At 45.5% G+C, this 20,000-nt stretch overlaps 1 protein-coding gene across 1 annotated transcript in view; it reads right to left on the bottom strand.

Moving 5' to 3' along the window:
* Positions 1–20,000, bottom strand: part of prkcab (protein kinase C, alpha, b) — a 215,022-nt gene that overhangs the window by 48,149 nt on the left and 146,873 nt on the right. Inside the window, exons 4-5 of the mRNA XM_071396546.1 lie at positions 14,893–15,004; positions 9,506–9,634 (exon numbers count right to left, since the gene is read on the bottom strand). Of these exons, the coding sequence (XP_071252647.1) occupies positions 9,506–9,634; positions 14,893–15,004 (241 nt within the window). The remainder of the gene's footprint in view (positions 1–9,505; positions 9,635–14,892; positions 15,005–20,000) is intronic.

Genomic DNA, 20,000 nt, shown 5'->3' with positions numbered 1-20,000 from the left:
TCAGTAGTAGTGTAGCATCAGTAGTAGTGTAGTATCAGTAGTAGTATAGTATCAGTAGTAGTGCCGTATCAGTAGTAGTGTAGTATCAGTAGTAGTGTAGTATCAGTAGTAGTGTAGTATCAGTAGTAGTGTAGTATCAGTAGTAGTGTAGTATCAGTAGTAGTGTAGTAACAGTAGTAGTGTAGCATCAGTAGTAGTGTAGCATCAGTAGTAGTGTAGCATCAGTAGTAGTGTAGTATCAGTAGTAGTATAGTATCAGTAGTAGTGCAGTATCAGTAGTAGTGTAGTATCAGTAGTAGTATAGTATCAGTAGTAGTGTAGTATCAGTAGTAGTGCAGTATCAGTAGTAGTGCAGTATCAGTAGTAGTGCAGTATCAGTAGTAGTGTAGTATCAGTAGTAGTGTAGTATCAGTAGTAGTGTAGTAGTGTAGTATCAGTAGTGGTGTAGTATCAGTAGTAGTGTAGTAGTGTAGTATCAGTAGTAGTGTAGTATCAGTAGTAGTGTAGTATCAGTAGTAGTGTAGTAGTGTAGTGCCATTAGTAGTGTAGTATCAGTAGTAGTGTAGTATCAGTAGTAGTGTAGCATCAGTAGTAGTGTAGTAGTGTAGTATCAGTAGTAGTGTAGTATCAGTAGTAGTGTAGTATCAGTAGTAGTGTAGCATCAGTAGTAGTGTAGCATCAGTAGTAGTGTAGCATCAGTAGTAGTGTAGATTCAGTAGTAGTGTAGTAGTGTAGTATCAGTAGTAGTGTAGCATCAGTAGTAGTGTAGTATCAGTAGTAGTGTAGCATCAGTAGTAGTGTAGTAGTGTAGTATCAGTAGTAGTGTAGTATCAGTAGTAGTGTAGTATTAGTAGTAGTGTAGTATCAGTAGTAGTGTAGTATCAGTAGTAGTGTAGCATCAGTAGTAGTGTGGTATCAGTAGTAGTGTAGCATCAGTAGTAGTGTAGCATCAGTAGTAGTGTAGCATCAGTAGTAGTGTAGTATCAGTAGTAGTGTAGTATCAGTAGTAGTGTAGTATCAGTAGTAGTGTAGCATCAGTAGTAGTGTAGCATCAGTAGTAGTGTAGTATCAGTAGTAGTGTAGTATTAGTAGTAGTGTAGTAGTGTAGCATCAGTAGTAGTGTAGTATCAGTAGTAGTGTAGCATCAGTAGTAGTGTAGCATCAGTAGTAGTGTAGTGTAGCATCAGTAGTAGTGTAGTATCATTAGTAGTATAGTATCAGTAGTAGTGTAGTATCAGTAGTAGTGTAGCATCAGTAGTAGTGTAGTATCATTAGTAGTGTAGCATCAGTAGTAGTGTAGTATCAGTAGTAGTGTAGTATTAGTAGTAGTGTAGCAGCAGTAGTAGTGTAGTATCGGTAGTAGTGTAGCATCGGTAGTAGTGTAGCATCAGTAGTAGTGTAGCATCATTAGTAGTATAGTATCAGTAGTAGTGTAGTATCAGTAGTAGTGTAGCATCAGTAGTAGTGTAGCATCAGTAGTAGTGTAGTATCAGTAGTAGTGTAGCATCAGTAGTAGTGTAGCATCAGTAGTAGTGTAGTATCAGTAGTAGTGTAGCATCAGTAGTAGTGTAGTATCAGTTGTAGTGTAGTATTAGTAGTAGTGTAGCAGCAGTAGTAGTGTAGTATCAGTAGTAGTGTAGCATCGGTAGTAGTGTAGTATCAGTAGTAGTGTAGCATCAGTAGTAGTGTAGCATCATTAGTAGTATAGTATCAGTAGTAGTGTAGTATCGTAGCATCAGTAGTAGTATAGTATCAGTAGTAGTGCAGTATCAGTAGTAGTGTAGCATCAGTAGTAGTGTAGTATCATTAATAGTATAGTATCAGTAGTAGTGTAGCATCAGTAGTAGTGTAGTATCAGTAGTAGTGTAGCATCAGTATTAGTGTAGCATCAGTAGTAGTGTAGCATCAGTAGTAGTGTAGTATCAGTAGTAGTGTAGTATCAGTAGTAGTGTAGTATCAGTAGTAGTGTAGCATCAGTAGTAGTGCAGTATCAGTAGTAGTGTAGTATCAGTAGTAGTGTAGTATCAGTAGTAGTGTAGTATCAGTAGTAGTGTAGTATCAGTAGTAGTATAGTATCAGTAGTAGTGTAGTAACAGTAGTAGTGTAGCATCAGTAGTAGTGTAGCATCAGTAGTAGTGTAGTATCAGTAGTAGTGTAGCATCAGTAGTAGTGTAGCATCAGTAGTAGTGTAGCATCAGTAGTAGTGTAGTATCAGTAGTAGTGTAGTATCAGTAGTAGTGTAGCATCAGTAGTAGTGTAGCATCAGTAGTAGTGTAGTATCAGTAGTAGTGTAGCATCAGTAGTAGTGTAGCATCAGTAGTAGTGTAGTATCAGTAGTAGTGTAGCATCAGTAGTAGTGTAGCATCAGTAGTAGTGTAGTATCAGTAGTATAGTATCAGTAGTTGTATAGTATCAGTAGTAGTGTAGTATCAGTAGTAGTGTAGTATCAGTAGTAGTGTAGTATCAGTAGTAGTGTAGCATCAGTAGTAGTGTAGCATCAGTAGTAGTGTAGCATCAGTAGTAGTGTCGTATCAGTAGTAGTGTAGCATCAGTAGTAGTGTAGCATCAGTAGTAGTGTAGCATCAGTAATAGTGTAGCATCAGTAGTAGTGTAGTAGTGTACTATCAGTAATAGTGTAGCATCAGTAGTAGTGTAGCATCAGTAGTAGTGTAGTATCAGTAGTAGTGTAGTAGTGTAGTAGTGTACTATCAGTAGTAGTGTAGCATCAGTAGTAGTGTCGTATCAGTAGTAGTGTAGTATCGGTAGTAGTGTAGTATCAGTTGTAGTGTCGTATCAGTAGTAGTGTAGTATCGGTAGTAGTGTAGCATCAGTAGTAGTGTAGCATCAGTAGCAGTGTAGCATCAGTAGTAGTGCAGTATCAGTAGTAGTGTAGCATCAGTAGTAGTGTAGCATCAGTAGTAGTGTAGTATTAGTAGTAGTGTAGTATCAGTAGTAGTGTAGTATCAGTAGTAGTGTAGTATCAGTAGTAGTGTAGTATCAGTAGCAGTGTAGTAGTGTAGTAGTGTACTATCAGTAATAGTGTAGCATCAGTAGTAGTGTAGCATCAGTAGTAGTGTCGCATCAGTAGTAGTGTAGCATCAGTAGTAGTGCAGTATCAGTAGTAGTGTCGTATCAGTAGTAGTGTAGCATCAGTAGTAGTGTAGTATCAGTAGTAGTGTAGTAGTGTAGTATCAGTAGTAGTGTAGCATCAGTAGTAGCGTAGCATCAGTAGTAGTGCAGTATCAGTAGTAGTGTAGCATCATTAGTAGTGCAGTATCAGTAGTAGTGTAGCATCAGTAGTAGTGCAGTATCAGTAGTAGTGTAGCATCAGTAGTAATGTAGTATCAGTAGTAGTGTAGTATCGGTAGTAGTGTAGTATCAGTAGTAGTGTAGTATCCGTAGTAGTGTAGCATCAGTAGTAGTGTAGCATCAGTAGTAGTGTAGTATCAGTAGTAGTGTAGTATCAGTGCATGTCTGGTAATCTGATGAGCTGGGTTGATTCCCACTGTTCAACGGTAGAGTAGTGAGAGAGAATCACACACACTGTACCCGGGCTCCCGAGTGGCGCAGCAGTCTAAGGCACTGTAGTCCCTGGTTTGAATCCAGACTGCATCACATCCAGCCGTGTTTGGGCGGCGCACAATTGGCCCAGCATCGGCCGGGGTAGGCTGTCATTGTAAATAAGAATTTGTTCTTAACTGACTTGCCTAGTTAAATAAATACAATAGTTTTATGTCTGTTATACTGCGTCTGCTTTCCAGTGATTCCCAGGGCTTTGGAGTCTGTTTGTAAACAGTTTATTATACCTCATATGATAATAAAGGATGACATGGATGAACTCTATTCAATCAAAACAGGTGTCTGGAAGTAACAAACTATTCTCATTTTGAAAGGTGAGAATGCATGTTTAGAGTCATTCAGGACATTCACTCAATTCAATTCCACTCCATACAAAGCATTATTTATCCCAGAGGAACAATATCGCTGGGCCAAGCAGTGGTTCTCTCACAGTGCTGGGTGAATATAATGTAGGCTTTAGCTCTTCTCTCAAACTGAAGCATGTCAGCTCCTACTAACTGTATCTTCTTATCAACACAAACACACGGACATCACTGTGTTTCTCAGCTCAGTGGCTCCATGAACTGTGTGTGTCACTGGCTGGGTCCTTGGATGCCCATGTGTGTGGTGTGTGTGTGGTGTGTGTGTTGTGTGTGTGTTGTGTGTGTGTGTTGTGTGTGTTGTGTGTGTGTGGTGTGTGTGTGGTGTGTGTGTGGTGTGTGTGTTGTGTGTGTGTGGTGTGTGTGTGTGTGTGGTGTGTGTGTGTGTGTGTGTGTGTGTGTGTGTGTGTGTTCTGACAGGGCTTAGACAGCAGAAATGACGTGTCTGCATCCATGTGTCTGTGATGGTTAAACTCCAAAGCTAACTGGAGATCCCTATTGGCCCTAGGTTATTGTTTTGGTCTTGGAAGGAGAGAGAGGAGCAGGGGAAATAAGGATGAGAGGTGGAGGGGAGAAGAGGAGAGTAGGGTGAAAGGGGGTGAGAAGAGGTGGGTACAGGAGGACAGAGATAGAGGGAGGAGGAAATGAGAGAGATGGATAATCGAAAGAGAGTGAGGGACAGTACAAGAGGGAAGTAGGGAGAGGGGAAAGAGGGAGAGGGAAAGAGGGAGAGGGGAAAGAGGGAGAGGGGAAGGAGGGAGAGGAGAAGAGGGAGAGGGGAAGGAGGGAGAGGGGAAAGAGGGAGAGGGGAAAGAGGGAGAGGGAGAGGGGAAGGAGGGAGAGGGGAAAGAGGGAGAGGGGAAGAAGGGATAGGAGAAAGAGAAAGAGGGGAAAGAGGGGAAGGAGGGAGAGGGGAAAGAGGGAGAGGGGAAAGATGGAGAGGGGAAAGAGGGAGAGGGGAAAGAGGGAGAGGGGAAGGAGGGGAGAGGGAAAGAGGGAGAGGGGAAAGAGGGAGAGGGGAAGGAGTGAGAGGGGAAAGAGGGAGAGGGGAAAGAGGGAGAGGGGAAGGAGGGGGAGGGGAAGAGGGAGAGGGAAAGAGGGAGAGAGGAAAGAGGGAGAGGGGAAGGAGGGAGGGAGAGGGGAAAGAGGGAGAGGGAAAGAGGGAGAGAGGAAAGAGGGAGAGGGGAAGGAGTGAGAAGGGAAAGAGGGAGGGGAAGGAGGGAGAGGGGAAAGATGGAGAGGGGAAGGAGGGAGAGGGGAGACCGGAAAAAGGGAGAAGGGAAAGAGGGAGAGGGGGAAAAGGGAGAGGGAAAGGAGGGAGAAGGGAAAGAGGGAGAGGGGAAAAGGGAGAGGGGAAAGAGAGAGAGGGGAAAGAGAGAGGGGGGAAAGAGAGAGAGGGGAAAGAGAGAGAGGGGAAGGAGGGAGAGGGGAAGAAGGGAGAGGGGAAGGGGGGAGAGGAGAAAGAGGGAGAGGGGAATGCTGGATTATTCAAGGAGAGAGGGGAGAAGGCTTACTTAGGAGGAAGTGGAGAAGGATGAATAGATGAGAAGGGGATGAAAAGTGAGGACTGCAGGCAGGGATGTTTAGGAAAATAGGAGTGAGGGATGGGTACATGATAGCAGGGTATTGAATGAGAGAGCTGTGAGGAGGAGGGAGAGGAAAATACAGTTTTAGAGGAGTAGAGGAAGAAGTTATTGCAGGACAGAGGAGAAAAGGAGGGGGAGATGAGGACAGGTGAAAGTGAGGAGAGGGCAGTGTTATGGAAAGAGATAGAGTGTGTGAGAGAGAGAGAGAGAGAGAGAGAGAGAGAGAGAGAGAGAGAGAGAGAGAGAGAGAGAGAGAGAGAGAGAGAGAGAGAGAGAGAGAGAGAGAGAGAGAGAGAGAGAGAGAGAGAGAGAGAGAGAGAGAGAGAGAGAGCGAGAGAGAGAGAGAGAGAGAGAGAAAGTAGGAGGGACAGAAAGAGCGTGGAGAGGGTTATTGTATTAGAGAGAGCCTTGGAGATGTGTTTGTGTTTTCTTGGCTGGACAGATTTAATCAACTTCACATGGCGCTGAACCAGAATGGCCTCCACATGTCTGTGGAAGCCACAGGGAACATACACAATCTGATGCCACTGTTCAGTCCTCAGCTTGGCAGACCTTCTGGCTCAAATACATTGCCTCTCTCTTTTTGTTTTCTTTCTCTCTCTCTGTCATTCTTTCGCTCATTTTAAGTGACATTCTCTCTTCCACTCTATCTTCCATTTCTCTCAGTCTCTTTCTGTCTTTTTTCTCTTAATCTCTCTCTCTGTCTTGTGTGTTTCTATTGTATCTTTCTCTCTCTCTGGAACTGAGTCAGTAACCCTCAACGTCTTCTTTGAGTGAGTCTGGTGGCCTTGTCAACTGTATCGACATCCCTGTCATTGTTAACTCATTGCCCATGTGAAAAACCTCTTCTCTTAAAGGGATACTTTGGGATTTTACTTTCCCAGAGTCAGATGAACTTGTGGATAACATTTTTATGTCTCTTTATGAAGGAAGTTAGAGGTAGTTTCTCGGGCCAATGCTAACTAGCGTTAGCGCAATGACTGGAAGTCTATGGGTATGTATCCCTTTAAGGTTGTCAATACATCTCACTGATAAAGAGTTACAGGCCATGCAAGCAGGAACACACACACACACACAAACACGCAAGCAAGCACACACACACACACACACACACACACACACACACACACACACACACACACACACACACACACACACACACACACACACACACACACACACACACACACACACACACACACACACACACACACACACACACTTGACATGTGGTAGTAACTAGGTATTTATTCAACAAGAACCCAAAAAGGAACTGACAGTATATATAAAATGAAAACTGTGAAACACTGAACCTCATCACTGGCCATGTGTCTCACAGTCCCTGATTGTGTTGAAATGGAGGGAGAGGCGAGGAGGGTACTGCCCACCCAGACTGACACCGGGTATCAGATGGGGCCTCTGCCAACATTCCTCGCTGTCACAGGCCCGACCCGAACCACGTGTTTCCCATGCCAATAAAGCCCCTTAAATTGAAATTGAATTGAGAGAAGGAGAGAGGGAGAGAGGGAGAGGGAGATGAGAAGGAGATGAGAGGGAGAGGTAGAGGTGGAGAGAGAGAGAGATAGATAGAAATACAAACAGGGAAGAGACACACACATTCTGCAGACTGTGTCTGTCAGCGTAGTGTCCAGAGCATGGAGGCGCTACCAGGAGACAGGCCAGTACATCAGGAGACGTGGAGGAGGCCGTAGGAGGGCAACAACCCAGCAGTAGGACTGCTACCTCCGCCTTTGTGCAAGGAGGAGCACTGCCAGAGCCCTGCAAAATGACCTCCAGCAGGCCACAAATGTGTATCGTAGCTAGCATGTAGCATGTAGTCTGTGTCATGTCAGTCAAACGTATCGTAGCTAGCATATAGCATGTAGTCTGTATCATAGCAGTTCTGCAGACTCAGAATGGTATTAGGGTGCCACTCAAATGATGTGTGTAGCATGTGACTGACCATGACATGTAGAATGCAGCTCATCACTCAGACTCCTTGAATAGCATGACACTTGTGCCATGCCACTCAACTGTAGCTAGCATGCACTGTAAGTGTCATGTAAATCATAACCTGCTCAAAAAAATAAAGGGAACACTTAAACAACATAATGTAACTCCAAGTCAATCACACTTCTGTGAAATCAAACTGTCCACTTAGGAAGCAACACTGATTGACAATAAATTTCACATGCTGTTGTGCAAATGGAATAGACAAAAGGTGGAATTTATAGGCAATTAGCAAGACACCCCCAATAAAGGAGTGGTTCTGCAGGTGGTGACCACAGACCACTTCTCTGTTCCTATGCTTCCTGGCTGATGTTTTGGTCACTTTTGAATGCTGGCGGTGCTTTCACTCTAGTGGTAGCATGAGACGGAGTCTACAACCCACACAAGTGGCTCAGGTAGTGCATCTCATCCAGGATGGCACATCAATGCGAGCTGTGGCAAGAAGGTTTGCTGTGTCTGTCAGCGTAGTGTCCAGAGCATGGAGGCGCTACCAGGAGACAGGCCAGTACATCAGGAGACGTGGAGGAGGCCGTAGGAGGGCAACAACCCAGCAGTAGGACTGCTACCTCCGCCTTTGTGCAAGGAGGAGCACTGCCAGAGCCCTGCAAAATGACCTCCAGCAGGCCACAAATGTGTATCGTAGCTAGCATGTAGCATGTAGTCTATGTCATGTCAGTCAAACGTATCGTAGCTAGCATATAGCATGTAGTCTGTAGCATGTAGTGGCGAGAATCTGTCTCCGCACCACGTGCTCTCACCACTGGTGTCCCCCAGGGCTCTGTTCTAGGCCCTCTCCTATTCTCGCTATACACCAAGTCACTTGGCTCTGTCATATCCTCACATGGTCTCTCCTATCATTGCTATGCAGACGACACACAATTAATCTTCTCCTTTCCCTCTTCTGATAACCAGGTGGCGAATCGCATCTCTGCATGTCTGGCAGACATATCAGTGTGGATGACGGATCACCACCTCAAGCTGAACCTCGGCAAGACGGAGCTGCTCTTCCTCCCGGGGAAGGACTGCCCGTTCCATGATCTCGCCATCATGGTTGACAACTCCATTGTGTCCTCCTCCCAGAGTGGTAAGAACCTTGGCGTGATCCTGGACAACACCCTGTCGTTCTCAACTAACATCAAGGCGGTGACCCGTTCCTGTAGGTTCATGCTCTACAACATTCGCAGAGTACGACCCTGCCTCACACAGGAAGCGGCGCAGGTCCTAATCCAGGCACTTGTCATCTCCCGTCTGGATTACTGCAACTCGCTTTTGGCTGGGCTCCCTGCCTGTGCCATTAAACCCCTACAACTCATCCAGAACGCCGCAGCCCGTCTGGTGTTCAACCTTCCCAAGTTCTCTCACGTCACCCCGCTCCTCCGCTCTCTCCACTGGCTTCCAGTTGAAGCTCGCATCCGCTACAAGACCATGGTGCTTGCCTACGGAGCTGTGAGGGGAACGGCACCTCCGTACCTTCAGGCTCTGATCAGGCCCTACACCCAAACAAGGGCACTGTGTTCATCCACCTCTGGCCTGCTCGCCTCCCTACCTCTGAGGAAGTACAGCTCCCGCTCAGCCCAGTCAAAACTGTTCGCTGCTCTGGCACCCCAATGGTGGAACAAACTCCCCCACGACGCCAGGTCAGCGGAGTCAATCACCACCTTCCGGAAACACCTGAAACCCCACCTCTTTAAGGAATACCTAGGATAGGATAAAGTAATCCTTCTAACCCCCCCCCCCCTTAAAAGAGTTAGATGCACTATTGTAAAGTGGTTGTTCCACTGGATATCATAAGGTGAATGCACCAACTTGTAAGTCGCTCTGGATAAGAGCGTCTACTAAATGACTTAAATGTAAATGTAAATGTAGTCTGTATCATAGCACTCACTACTCACATGTAGCTAACATGTAGTGTAGTCTGTCATGTCACTTACAGGTAGCTACCATGTATCTCCCTTGTAGCGTGTGACTCACCTGTGACGTGTAGCCTGTCTCCGCTGACGTCGATCTTGAGGAAGATGCGTCCTCTGCGCTCCGTGTGGTCTGTCCCACACAGGCTTGGCACGTTCATCACACACTGATTGTGTACGTTCATGTCGCAGGCTGGACAAACACACACAAACACATTGAGTTTATAACAGGTTTAGGACCTGGTCATATTATGGTGGAGTTCAGCTAACTGGTCATGGTGAGCACACTCTGCAAGTTACCTGCTGTTCAATACCTAACAATAGTGTTTATTTGTCTGCAAGTTACCTGCTGTTCAATACCTAACAATAGTGTTTATTTGTCTGCAAGTTACCTGCTGTTCAATACCTAACAATAGTGTTTATTTGTCTGCAAGTTACCTGCTGTTCAATACCTAACAATAGTGTTTATTTGTCTGCAAGTTACCTGCTGTTCAATACCTAACAATAGTGTTTATTTGTCTGCAAGTTACCTGCTGTTCAATACCTAACAATAGTGTTTATTTGTCTGCAAGTTACCTGCAGTTCAATACCTAACAAGTGTTTATTTGTCTGCAAGTTACCTGCTGTTTAATACATAACAATAGTGTTTATTTGTCTGCAAGTTACCTGCTGTTCAATACCTAACAATAGTGTTTATTTGTCTGCAAGTTACCTGCTGTTCAATACCTAACAATAGTGTTTATTTGTCTGCAAGTTACCTGCTGTTCAATACCTAACAGTAGTGTTTATTTGTCTGCAAGTTACCTGCTGTTCAATACCTAACAATAGTGTTTATTTGTCTGCAAGTTACCTGCTGTTCAATACCTAACAATAGTGTTTATTTGTCTGCAAGTTACCTGCTGTTCAATACCTAACAATAGTGTTTATTTGTCTGCAAGTTACCTGCTGTTCAATACCTAACAATAGTGTTTATTTGTCTGCAAGTTACCTGCTGTTCAATACCTAACAATAGTGTTTATTTGTCTGCAAGTTACCTGCTGTTCAATACCTAACAATAGTGTTTATTTGTCTGCAAGTTACCTGCTGTTCAATACCTAACAATAGTGTTTATTTGTCTGCAAGTTACCTGCTGTTCAATACCTAACAATAGTGTTTATTTGTCTGCAAGTTACCTGCTGTTCAATACCTAACAATAGTGTTTATTTGTCTGCAAGTTACCTGCTGTTCAATACCTAACAATAGTGTTTATTTGTCTGCAAGTTACCTGCTGTTCAATACCTAACAGTAGTGTTTATTTGTCTGCACGTTACCTGCTGTTTAATACCTAACAACAGGTATGCCTGCTCACACTCCCAGTCTCCCAGTCTCCCAGTCTCTCTGGGAGACTCTCTCTCTCTCTCTCTCTCTCTCTCTCTCTCTCTCTCTCTCTCTCTCTCTCTCTCTCTCTCTCTCTCTCTCTCTCTCTCTCTCTCTCTCTCTCTCTCTCTCTCTCTCTCTCTCTCTCTCTCTCTCTCTCTCTCTCTCTCTCTCTCTCTCTCTCTCTCTCTCTCTCACACACACACATGGGAGAGGGTTGAGATGGGAGAGGGTTGAGAGGTAGTGAGGGGATGGGAGTGGGTTGAGAGGTAGTGAGGGGATGGGAGTGGGTTGAGAGGTAGGGAGGGGATGGGAGAGGGTTGAGAGGTAGGGAGGGGATGGGAGTGGGTTGAGAGGTAGGGAGGGGATGGGATGGGTTGAGAGGTAGTGAGGGGATGGGAGTGGGTTGAGAGGTAGGGAGGGGAAGGGAGAGGGTTGAGAGGTAGTGAGGGGATGGGATGGGTTGAGAGGTAGTGAGGGGATGGGAGTGAGTTGAGAGGTAGTGAGGGGATGGGAGTGAGTTGAGAGGTAGTGAGGGGATGGGAGTGAGTTGAGAGGTAGTGAGGGGATGGGAGTGAGTTGAGAGGTAGTGAGGGGATGGGAGTGAGTTGAGAGGTAGTGAGGGGATGGGAGTGAGTTGAGAGGTAGTGAGGGGATGGGAGTGAGTTGAGAGGTAGTGAGGGGATGGGAGTGAGTTGAGAGGTAGTGAGGGGATGGGAGTGAGTTGAGAGGTAGTGTGGGGATGGGAGTGAGTTGAGAGGTAGTGAGGGGATGGGAGTGAGTTGAGAGGTAGTGAGGGGATGGGAGTGAGTTGAGAGGTAGTGAGGGGATGGGAGAGGGTTGAGAGGTAGTGAGGGGATGGGAGTGGGTTGAGAGGTAGTGAGGGGATGGGAGTGAGTTGAGAGGTAGTGAGGGGATGGGAGAGGGTTGAGAGGTAGTGAGGGGATGGGAGAGGGTTGAGAGGTAGTAAGGGGATGGGAGAGGGTTGAGAGGTAGTGAGGGGATGGGATGGGTTGAGAGGTAGTGTGGGGATGGGAGTGAGTTGAGAGGTAGTGTGGGGATGGGAGAGGGTTGAGAGGTAGTGAGGGGATGGGATGGGTTGAGAGGTAGTGTGGGGATGGGAGTGAGTTGAGAGGTAGTGTGGGGATGGGAGAGGGTTGAGAGGTAGTGAGGGGATGGGAGAGGGTTGAGAGGTAGTGAGGGGATGGGAGTGAGTTGAGAGGTAGTGAGGGGATGGGAGTGAGTTGAGAGGTAGTGAGGGGATGGGAGTGAGTTGAGAGGTAGTGAGGGGATGGGAGTGAGTTGAGAGGTAGTGAGGGGATGGGAGAGGGTTGAGAGGTAGTGAGGGGATGGGATGGGTTGAGAGGTAGTGAGGGGATGGGAGAGGGTTGAGAGGTAGTGAGGGGATGGGAGTGGGTTGACAGGTAGTGAGGGGATGGGAGTGAGTTGAGAGGTAGTGTGGGGATGGGAGTGAGTTGAGAGGTAGTGAGGGGATGGGAGTGAGTTGAGAGGTAGTGAGGGGATGGGATGGGTTGAGAGGTAGTGAGGGGATGGGAGAGGGTTGAGAGGTAGTGAGGGGATGGGAGTGGGTTGAGAGGTAGTGAGGGGATGGGAGAGGGTTGAGAGGTAGTGAGGGGATGGGAGTGGGTTGACAGGTAGTGAGGGGATGGGAGTGAGTTGAGAGGTAGTGAGGGGATGGGATGGGTTGAGAGGTAGTGAGGGGATGGGAGAGGGTTGAGAGGTAGTGAGGGGATGGGAGAGGGTTGAGAGGTAGTGAGGGGATGGGATGGGTTGAGAGGTAGTGAGGGGATGGGATGGGTTGAGAGGTAGTGAGGGGATGGGATGGGTTGAGAGGTAGTGAGGGGATGGGATGGGTTGAGAGGTAGTGAGGGGATGGGAGAGGGTTGAGAGGTAGGGAGGGGATGGGATGGGTTGAGAGGTAGTGAGGGGATGGGAGTGAGTTGAGAGGTAGTGAGGGGATGGGAGAGGGTTGAGAGGTAGTGAGGGGATGGGAGAGGGTTGAGAGGTAGTGAGGGGATGGGAGTGAGTTGAGAGGTAGTGAGGGGATGGGATGGGTTGAGAGGTAGTGAGGGGATGGGAGTGGGTTGAGAGGTAGGGAGGGGATGGGATGGGTTGAGAGGTAGGGAGGGGATGGGAGATGGTTGAGAGGTAGTGAGGGGATGGGAGAGGGTTGAGAGGTAGTGAGGGGATGGGAGTGGGTTGAGAGGTAGTGAGGGGATGGGAGTGGGTTGAGAGGTAGTGAGGGGATGGGAGTGAGTTGAGAGGTAGTGAGGGTATGGGAGTGGGTTGAGAGGTAGTGAGGGGATGGGATGGGTTGAGAGGTAGTGAGGGGATGGGATGGGTTGAGAGGTAGTGAGGGGATGGGATGGGTTGAGAGGTAGTGAGGGGATGGGATGGGTTGAGAGGTAGTGAGGGGATGGGATGGGTTGAGAGGTAGTGAGGGGATGGGAGAGGGTTGAGAGGTAGGGAGGGGATGGGATGGGTTGAGAGGTAGTGAGGGGATGGGAGTGAGTTGAGAGGTAGTGAGGGGATGGGAGAGGGTTGAGAGGTAGTGAGGGGATGGGAGAGGGTTGAGAGGTAGTGAGGGGATGGGAGTGAGTTGAGAGGTAGTGAGGGGATGGGATGGGTTGAGAGGTAGTGAGGGGATGGGAGTGGGTTGAGAGGTAGGGAGGGGATGGGATGGGTTGAGAGGTAGGGAGGGGATGGGAGATGGTTGAGAGGTAGTGAGGGGATGGGAGAGGGTTGAGAGGTAGTGAGGGGATGGGAGTGGGTTGAGAGGTAGTGAGGGGATGGGAGTGGGTTGAGAGGTAGTGAGGGGATGGGAGTGAGTTGAGAGGTAGTGAGGGTATGGGAGTGGGTTGAGAGGTAGTGAGGGGATGGGATGGGTTGAGAGGTAGTGAGGGGATGGGATGGGTTGAGAGGTAGTGAGGGGATGGGATGGGTTGAGAGGTAGGGAGGGGATGGGATGGGTTGAGAGGTAGGGAATTAGAGCAGAGGGAAACAGAGTGTAGGAGGAAGGAATGAGGCATTAGAAGGGACAGAGTGGGCAAACTGGGGACAGTTACATCCTTATGAAAAGTAAAGCTATTCCCATGTGTCCTCTATGAGAAAACCAGCAGTCAATCATTTCACACACACCCACCCAGACACACACACACACACACACACACACACACACACACACACACACACACCCAGACACACACACACACACACACACACACACACACACACACACACACACACACACACACACACACACACACACACACACACACACACACACACACACACACACACACACACACACACACACACACACACATCCAGACACACACACGTCTATGATTTCCCCCCCAGTATAAATGTGTGTCACATTGCACAGTATGAAAAGTGTGTAGGATCTGTGGCTGCATACTGATTCTCCACACTTCCCATCAGAAGCATTGGATTGGTGGAAGTCATTGTGGAGGGAGTTTTCATGATGGGGAGTGGGCAAGTGCACTCTTCAGGAACAGTGTGGAGAATCAGGAAGCAGCCTGTGATCCCCTGGCCTGGATGTGAGGCTGTGCAGCCTTTCTTGGGTGCTCAGGGCCAATATTCATAAAACATGTGAGCATAGAAGTGCTAATCTAGGATCAGGTCCCCCCTGTCCATGTAATCTTACTGATAATGATCTAAAAGGCAACACTGGTCCTAGATAAGCACTGTTACTCTCTGGGGCGGCAGGTAGCCTAGAGGTTAGAGAGGTGAGCCAGCAACCAGAGGGTTGCCATTTTGAATCTCGGGTCTGACTGGAAAACTCTGGTGGGAAGTAAACTGGCAATTGGAGGGTTGCTGGTATCAACTCCTAGATGCCAATGTCTGCCCTTGTGCCCTTGAGCAAAGCACCACAGCAGCTCCTGGCCTCCCAGAGTGGCAGCCCCCTGCTCCTCTACAAAACCTCTGTATGTGTCTTTCAGAGGGGTGGGGTTAAAAGTCACATTTCAGTTGGACCTTGTGTGTATTTGACCAATAAAGTCATCTCAATCTTATGGTTCAGCTGAGTAAAGGTGTCATTAAAGACTGACTCACTGTCGCATTTCATCCCCTGGTGGATGAGTCCATAGAGGAGGGAGCCACAGTGGTCGCAGAACGTGGGACTGCCGTACGAGTGGATCTTAAACTTGTGCTTGCTTCTGGGGTCCTGGAAACACACACACAAAGACAGAGATTATTTCATTGTTTGGTCAACTGAAGCTTTCAAGATCAACAGCAGGATATGAAATATAAAATGCCGTAAATTAAAAAACACCCGAATCAATCACAGTGATCAATCAAGATAGAACACTGCTGTTGTTGCTACTTGCTGAGAACATTTCCACTCCACAAAGCCATTTCAGATGAGGTAGTTATTGATCCATTCTACTCATTCACCCCTTCTCTATTTCATCAAATGTCAGTGCACTTCGGGACAAGTTCATTAGGACACACTGTAGCAAAGCATTTTGCAACTGAAAAGGAAAACAAGTGTTTCTTATAAAACAAATCAGGTAGCACCTTCCCGTTTCACAAATGTTTCCCTATTTTCTGCCTAATGAACAGTACTCAGCTCTACCAATACATACGCTTCGACTACTGGCTCAAATAGGATGGTATGCCTCCAATCCCATAATTCAACAGCCTGTCGCTCCATCTCTCCAACATCTGATGGAATAAATGTGGGATGGAGAGAGAGCTGTGGAGCTCTATGGAGCCAGGCAGACGCTTTGATTTGTTGTATTGTGGAACTGTTCTCCATAATGATGAGGAAGACTTTGATGTGGATGTGGGAAAATGTGTGTGTGTGTGTTGTGAATGGCACTGCTGAGTTTCAGTACAGTAAAGTATGGAGAGAGGTGAAGAGGGGTTGTACTGTAGGATAGTGTCTCAAGGGTTGGAAATAGGATGTCTATCTGTACTGTCTGTTATTCTGATGAATCCGCTTCAAATTTGCATTACATTCAGTTTTTCTTATCACTTGAAAAATCACACATTGAATGAAAACTGTATCACACAATCAAAATTAGGTTAATCTTGAAAACATGGTTTACACTACATTATATCCTGAGTGTGAGTACGTAAGAAGCTATAGCTTCTTGACTTGTGACCCCATGGTGTCTCACTCTATACTGAGAGGAATCCCTTTCTAATCCACCAGCTGTTTATCTTGGACAAAACATCTGGCAGCATCACTGGGTTAGGCTGAGCTAATGAGCCAACTTTCCATCAATGTTAGAAAGCTAACATACAAAGGAAAACTACTAGCTGAAGGGTGAGATTGATTTAGAGTGGGGGTTGGAAGAGAAAACACAACAAACTAATGTTGGATTGATACGATGTCATCCATTGTCTAGGCTAACTGAATTTGGAATGTGGAATGTTAAAATGTGTATATCTACTGTTAAGTAAAGCTTTAACCCTGCTATAATGAGTATAGCTACTGTTAAGTAAAGTGTTAACCCTGCTATAATGAGTATATCTACTGTTAAGTGAAGCTTTAACCCTGCTATAATGAGTAAAGATACTGTTAAGTAAAGTGTTAACCCTGCTATAATGAGTAAAGATACTGTTAAGTAAAGTGTTAACCCTGCTATAATGAGTATATCTACTGTTAGGTAAAGCTTTAATTCAGCTATAATGAGTACATATACTGTTAAGTAAAGCTTTAACCCTGCTATAATGAGTATAGCTACTGTTAAGTAAAGTGTTAACCCTGCTATAATGAGTATATCTACTGTTAAGTAAAGTGTTAACCCTGCTATAATGAGTATAGCTACTGTTAAGTAAAGTGTTAACCCTGCTATAATGAGTAAAGATACTGTTAAGTAAAGTGTTAACCCTGCTATAATGAGTATAGCTACTGTTAAGTAAAGTGTTAACCCTGCTATAATGAGTATATCTACTGTTAAGTAAAGTGTTAACCCTGCTATAATGAGTATAGCTACTGTTAAGTAAAGCTTTAACCCTGCTATAATGAGTATATATACTGTTAAGTAAAGTGTTAACCCTGCTATAATGAGTATAGCTACTGTTAAGTAAAGTGTTAACCCTGCTATAATGAGTATAGCTACTGTAAGTGCTAAATTTTCAAGAAGCAATCATAATAAAAACCTGTGAAGTCGTTTGGGTAAACCTGACACCTCAAACTAACCAAATGTGTCATAACTCCTGTATCTATAATATCTTTTACATATGAAAGAGAGTAAACCAGGTTACATCATCATCCTCAGAGAAACTGTCCTTGACACAAACACAGCCACCAATATAGACTGTGATTGGCAGGGAGTGAGTCATCGGGAGGATTCCAACAATGTTGGCATTTAAGCAAGTTTAATTTAAGCACCTCTTCCTCTCTGGCCCACCTACAAGCCTTGGCTGCCTCAGAATAACATAACAAGATAATGGACAGATCACTCTCCTTCTTTTGGGCCACTGTAGGGATGTGCTATCGTGGGACTGGGATCTATATCTGTCCAGGCCTTCCTTCAGGGATCCTGTCTCTACACTCTACTGATCTAGTTTGGTGGATCCTGTCTCTACACTCTACTGATCTAGTTTGGTGGATCCTGTCTCTACACTACTGGTGTGGTCTGATGGAGCCTGTCTCTACACTCTACACTCTGCTGGTCTGGTGGATCCTGTCTCTACACTCTACCGATCTAATCTGGTAGATCCTGTCTCTACACTCTACTGGTCTGGTGGATCCTGTCTCTACACTATACTGGTCTGGTGGATCCTGATCTAATCTGGTGAATCCTGTCTCTACACTCTACTGATCTAATCTGGTGGATCTTGTCTCTACACTCTACTGATCTAATCTGGTGGAACCCGTCTCTACACTCTACTGATCTAATCTGGTGGAACCCGTCTCTACACTCTACTGATCTAATCTGGTGGATCCTGTCTCTACACTCTACTGATCTAATCTGGTGGAACCCGTCTCTACACTCTACTGATCTAATCTGGTGGATCCTGTCTCTACACTCTACTGATCTAATCTGGTGGAACCCGTCTCTACACTCTACTGATCTAATCTGGTGGATCCTGTCTCTACACTCTACTGATCTAATCTGGTGGATCCTGTCTCTACACTCTACTGATCTAATCTGGTGGATCCTGCCTCTACACTCTACTGATCTAATCTGGTGAATCCTGTCTCTACACTCTACTGATCTAATCTGGTGGATCCTGTCTCTACACTCTACTGATCTAATCTGGTGGATCCTGTCTCTACACTCTACTGATCTAATTTGGTGGATCCTGTCTCTACACGCTACTGATCTAATCTGGTGGATCCTGTCTCTACACTCTACTGACCTGGTCTGGTGGATCAACAGACACTGGCACGTTCCTCTGCATAGGCGTTGCTGGCGCATGCCAGATCTTACAACGCCTGGATAGGTATTTAACATATCAGCAAACCACATCATATGTAGCAATCTGGTGCCTGGCAGCCCAGTCAATGACCTGGCACGCAACCATGGGTTACTTCCGTCCCTCTCCTCACCCCAACCTGGGCTCGAACCAGGGACCCTCTGAACACATTGACAACAGTCCCCCTCAAAGCATCGTTACCTATTGCTCCACAAACGCCGCAGACCTTGCAGAGAAAAGGAAACAACTGCTTCAGAGCACGTGACATCACGGATGTAAACGCTACTAGCGTGCACCGCTAACTAGCTAGCCATTTCACACCGGTTACACAACGTCTGAGCAGGAGAACACGGCCACTGACTGGAGCAATAAAAACAAACTAGGGACAGGAGAGCTAACAGAAGCCTACATCTATCCATTTGACTATTTATCTCTCTCTGTCTGCATCTCCCCTCTCTTCCTCCCTTCCCTTCACCCAGTCTTTGAGCATCAGTCTGTACTGTATATTGAGCATCAGTCTGTACTGTATATAGAGCATCAGTCTATATTGTATTTTGAGCATCAGTCTGTATTGTATTTTGAGCATCAGTCTGTACTATATATATAGCATCAGTCTGTACTGTATATTGAGCATCAGTCTGTACTGTATATTGAGCATCAGTCTATATTGTATTTTGAGCATCAGTCTGTACTGTATATAGAGCATCAGTCTGTACTGTATATTGAGCATCAGTCTGTACTGTATATTGAGCATCAGTCTGTACTGTATATTGAGCATCAGTCTGTACTGTATATTGAGCATCAGTCTGTACTATATATATAGCATCAGTCTGTACTGTATATTGAGCATCAGTCTGTACTGTATATTGAGCATCAGTCTGTACTGTATATAGAGCATCAGTCTGTACTGTATATAGAGCATCAGTCTGTATTGTATATTGAGCATCAGTCTGTATTGTATATTGAGCATCAGTCTGTATTGTATATTGAGCATCAGTCTGTATTGTATATTGAGCATCAGTCTGTATTGTATATAGAGCATCAGTCTGTATTGTATATTGAGCATCAGTCTGTATTGTATATAGAGCATCAGTCTGTACTGTATATAGAGCATCAGTCTGTACTGTATATAGAGCATCAGTCTGTACTGTATATAGAGCATCAGTCTGTACTGTATATAGAGCATCAGTCTGTATTGTATTTTGAGCATCAGTCTGTACTATATATATAGCATCAGTCTGTACTGTATATTGAGCATCAGTCTGTACTGTATATTGAGCATCAGTCTATATTGTATTTTGAGCATCAGTCTGTACTGTATATAGAGCATCAGTCTGTACTGTATATAGAGCATCAGTCTGTACTGTATATTGAGCATCAGTCTGTACTGTATATTGAGCATCAGTCTGTACTGTATATTGAGCATCAGTCTGTACTGTATATTGAGCATCAGTCTGTACTATATATATAGCATCAGTCTGTACTGTATATTGAGCATCAGTCTGTACTGTATATTGAGCATCAGTCTGTACTGTATATAGAGCATCAGTCTGTACTGTATATAGAGCATCAGTCTGTATTGTATATTGAGCATCAGTCTGTATTGTATATAGAGCATCAGTCTGTATTGTATATTGAGCATCAGTCTGTATTGTATATAGAGCATCAGTCTGTACTGTATATAGAGCATCAGTCTGTACTGTATATAGAGCATCAGTCTGTACTGTATATAGAGCATCAGTCTGTACTGTATATAGAGCATCAGTCTGTATTGTATTTTGAGCATC

The sequence above is a fragment of the Salvelinus alpinus genome, chromosome 1 (genome assembly GCF_045679555.1).
Source record: "Salvelinus alpinus chromosome 1, SLU_Salpinus.1, whole genome shotgun sequence".
Lineage (NCBI taxonomy): Eukaryota > Metazoa > Chordata > Actinopteri > Salmoniformes > Salmonidae > Salvelinus > Salvelinus alpinus.
This window is presented reverse-complemented; position numbering and strand designations above follow the sequence as displayed.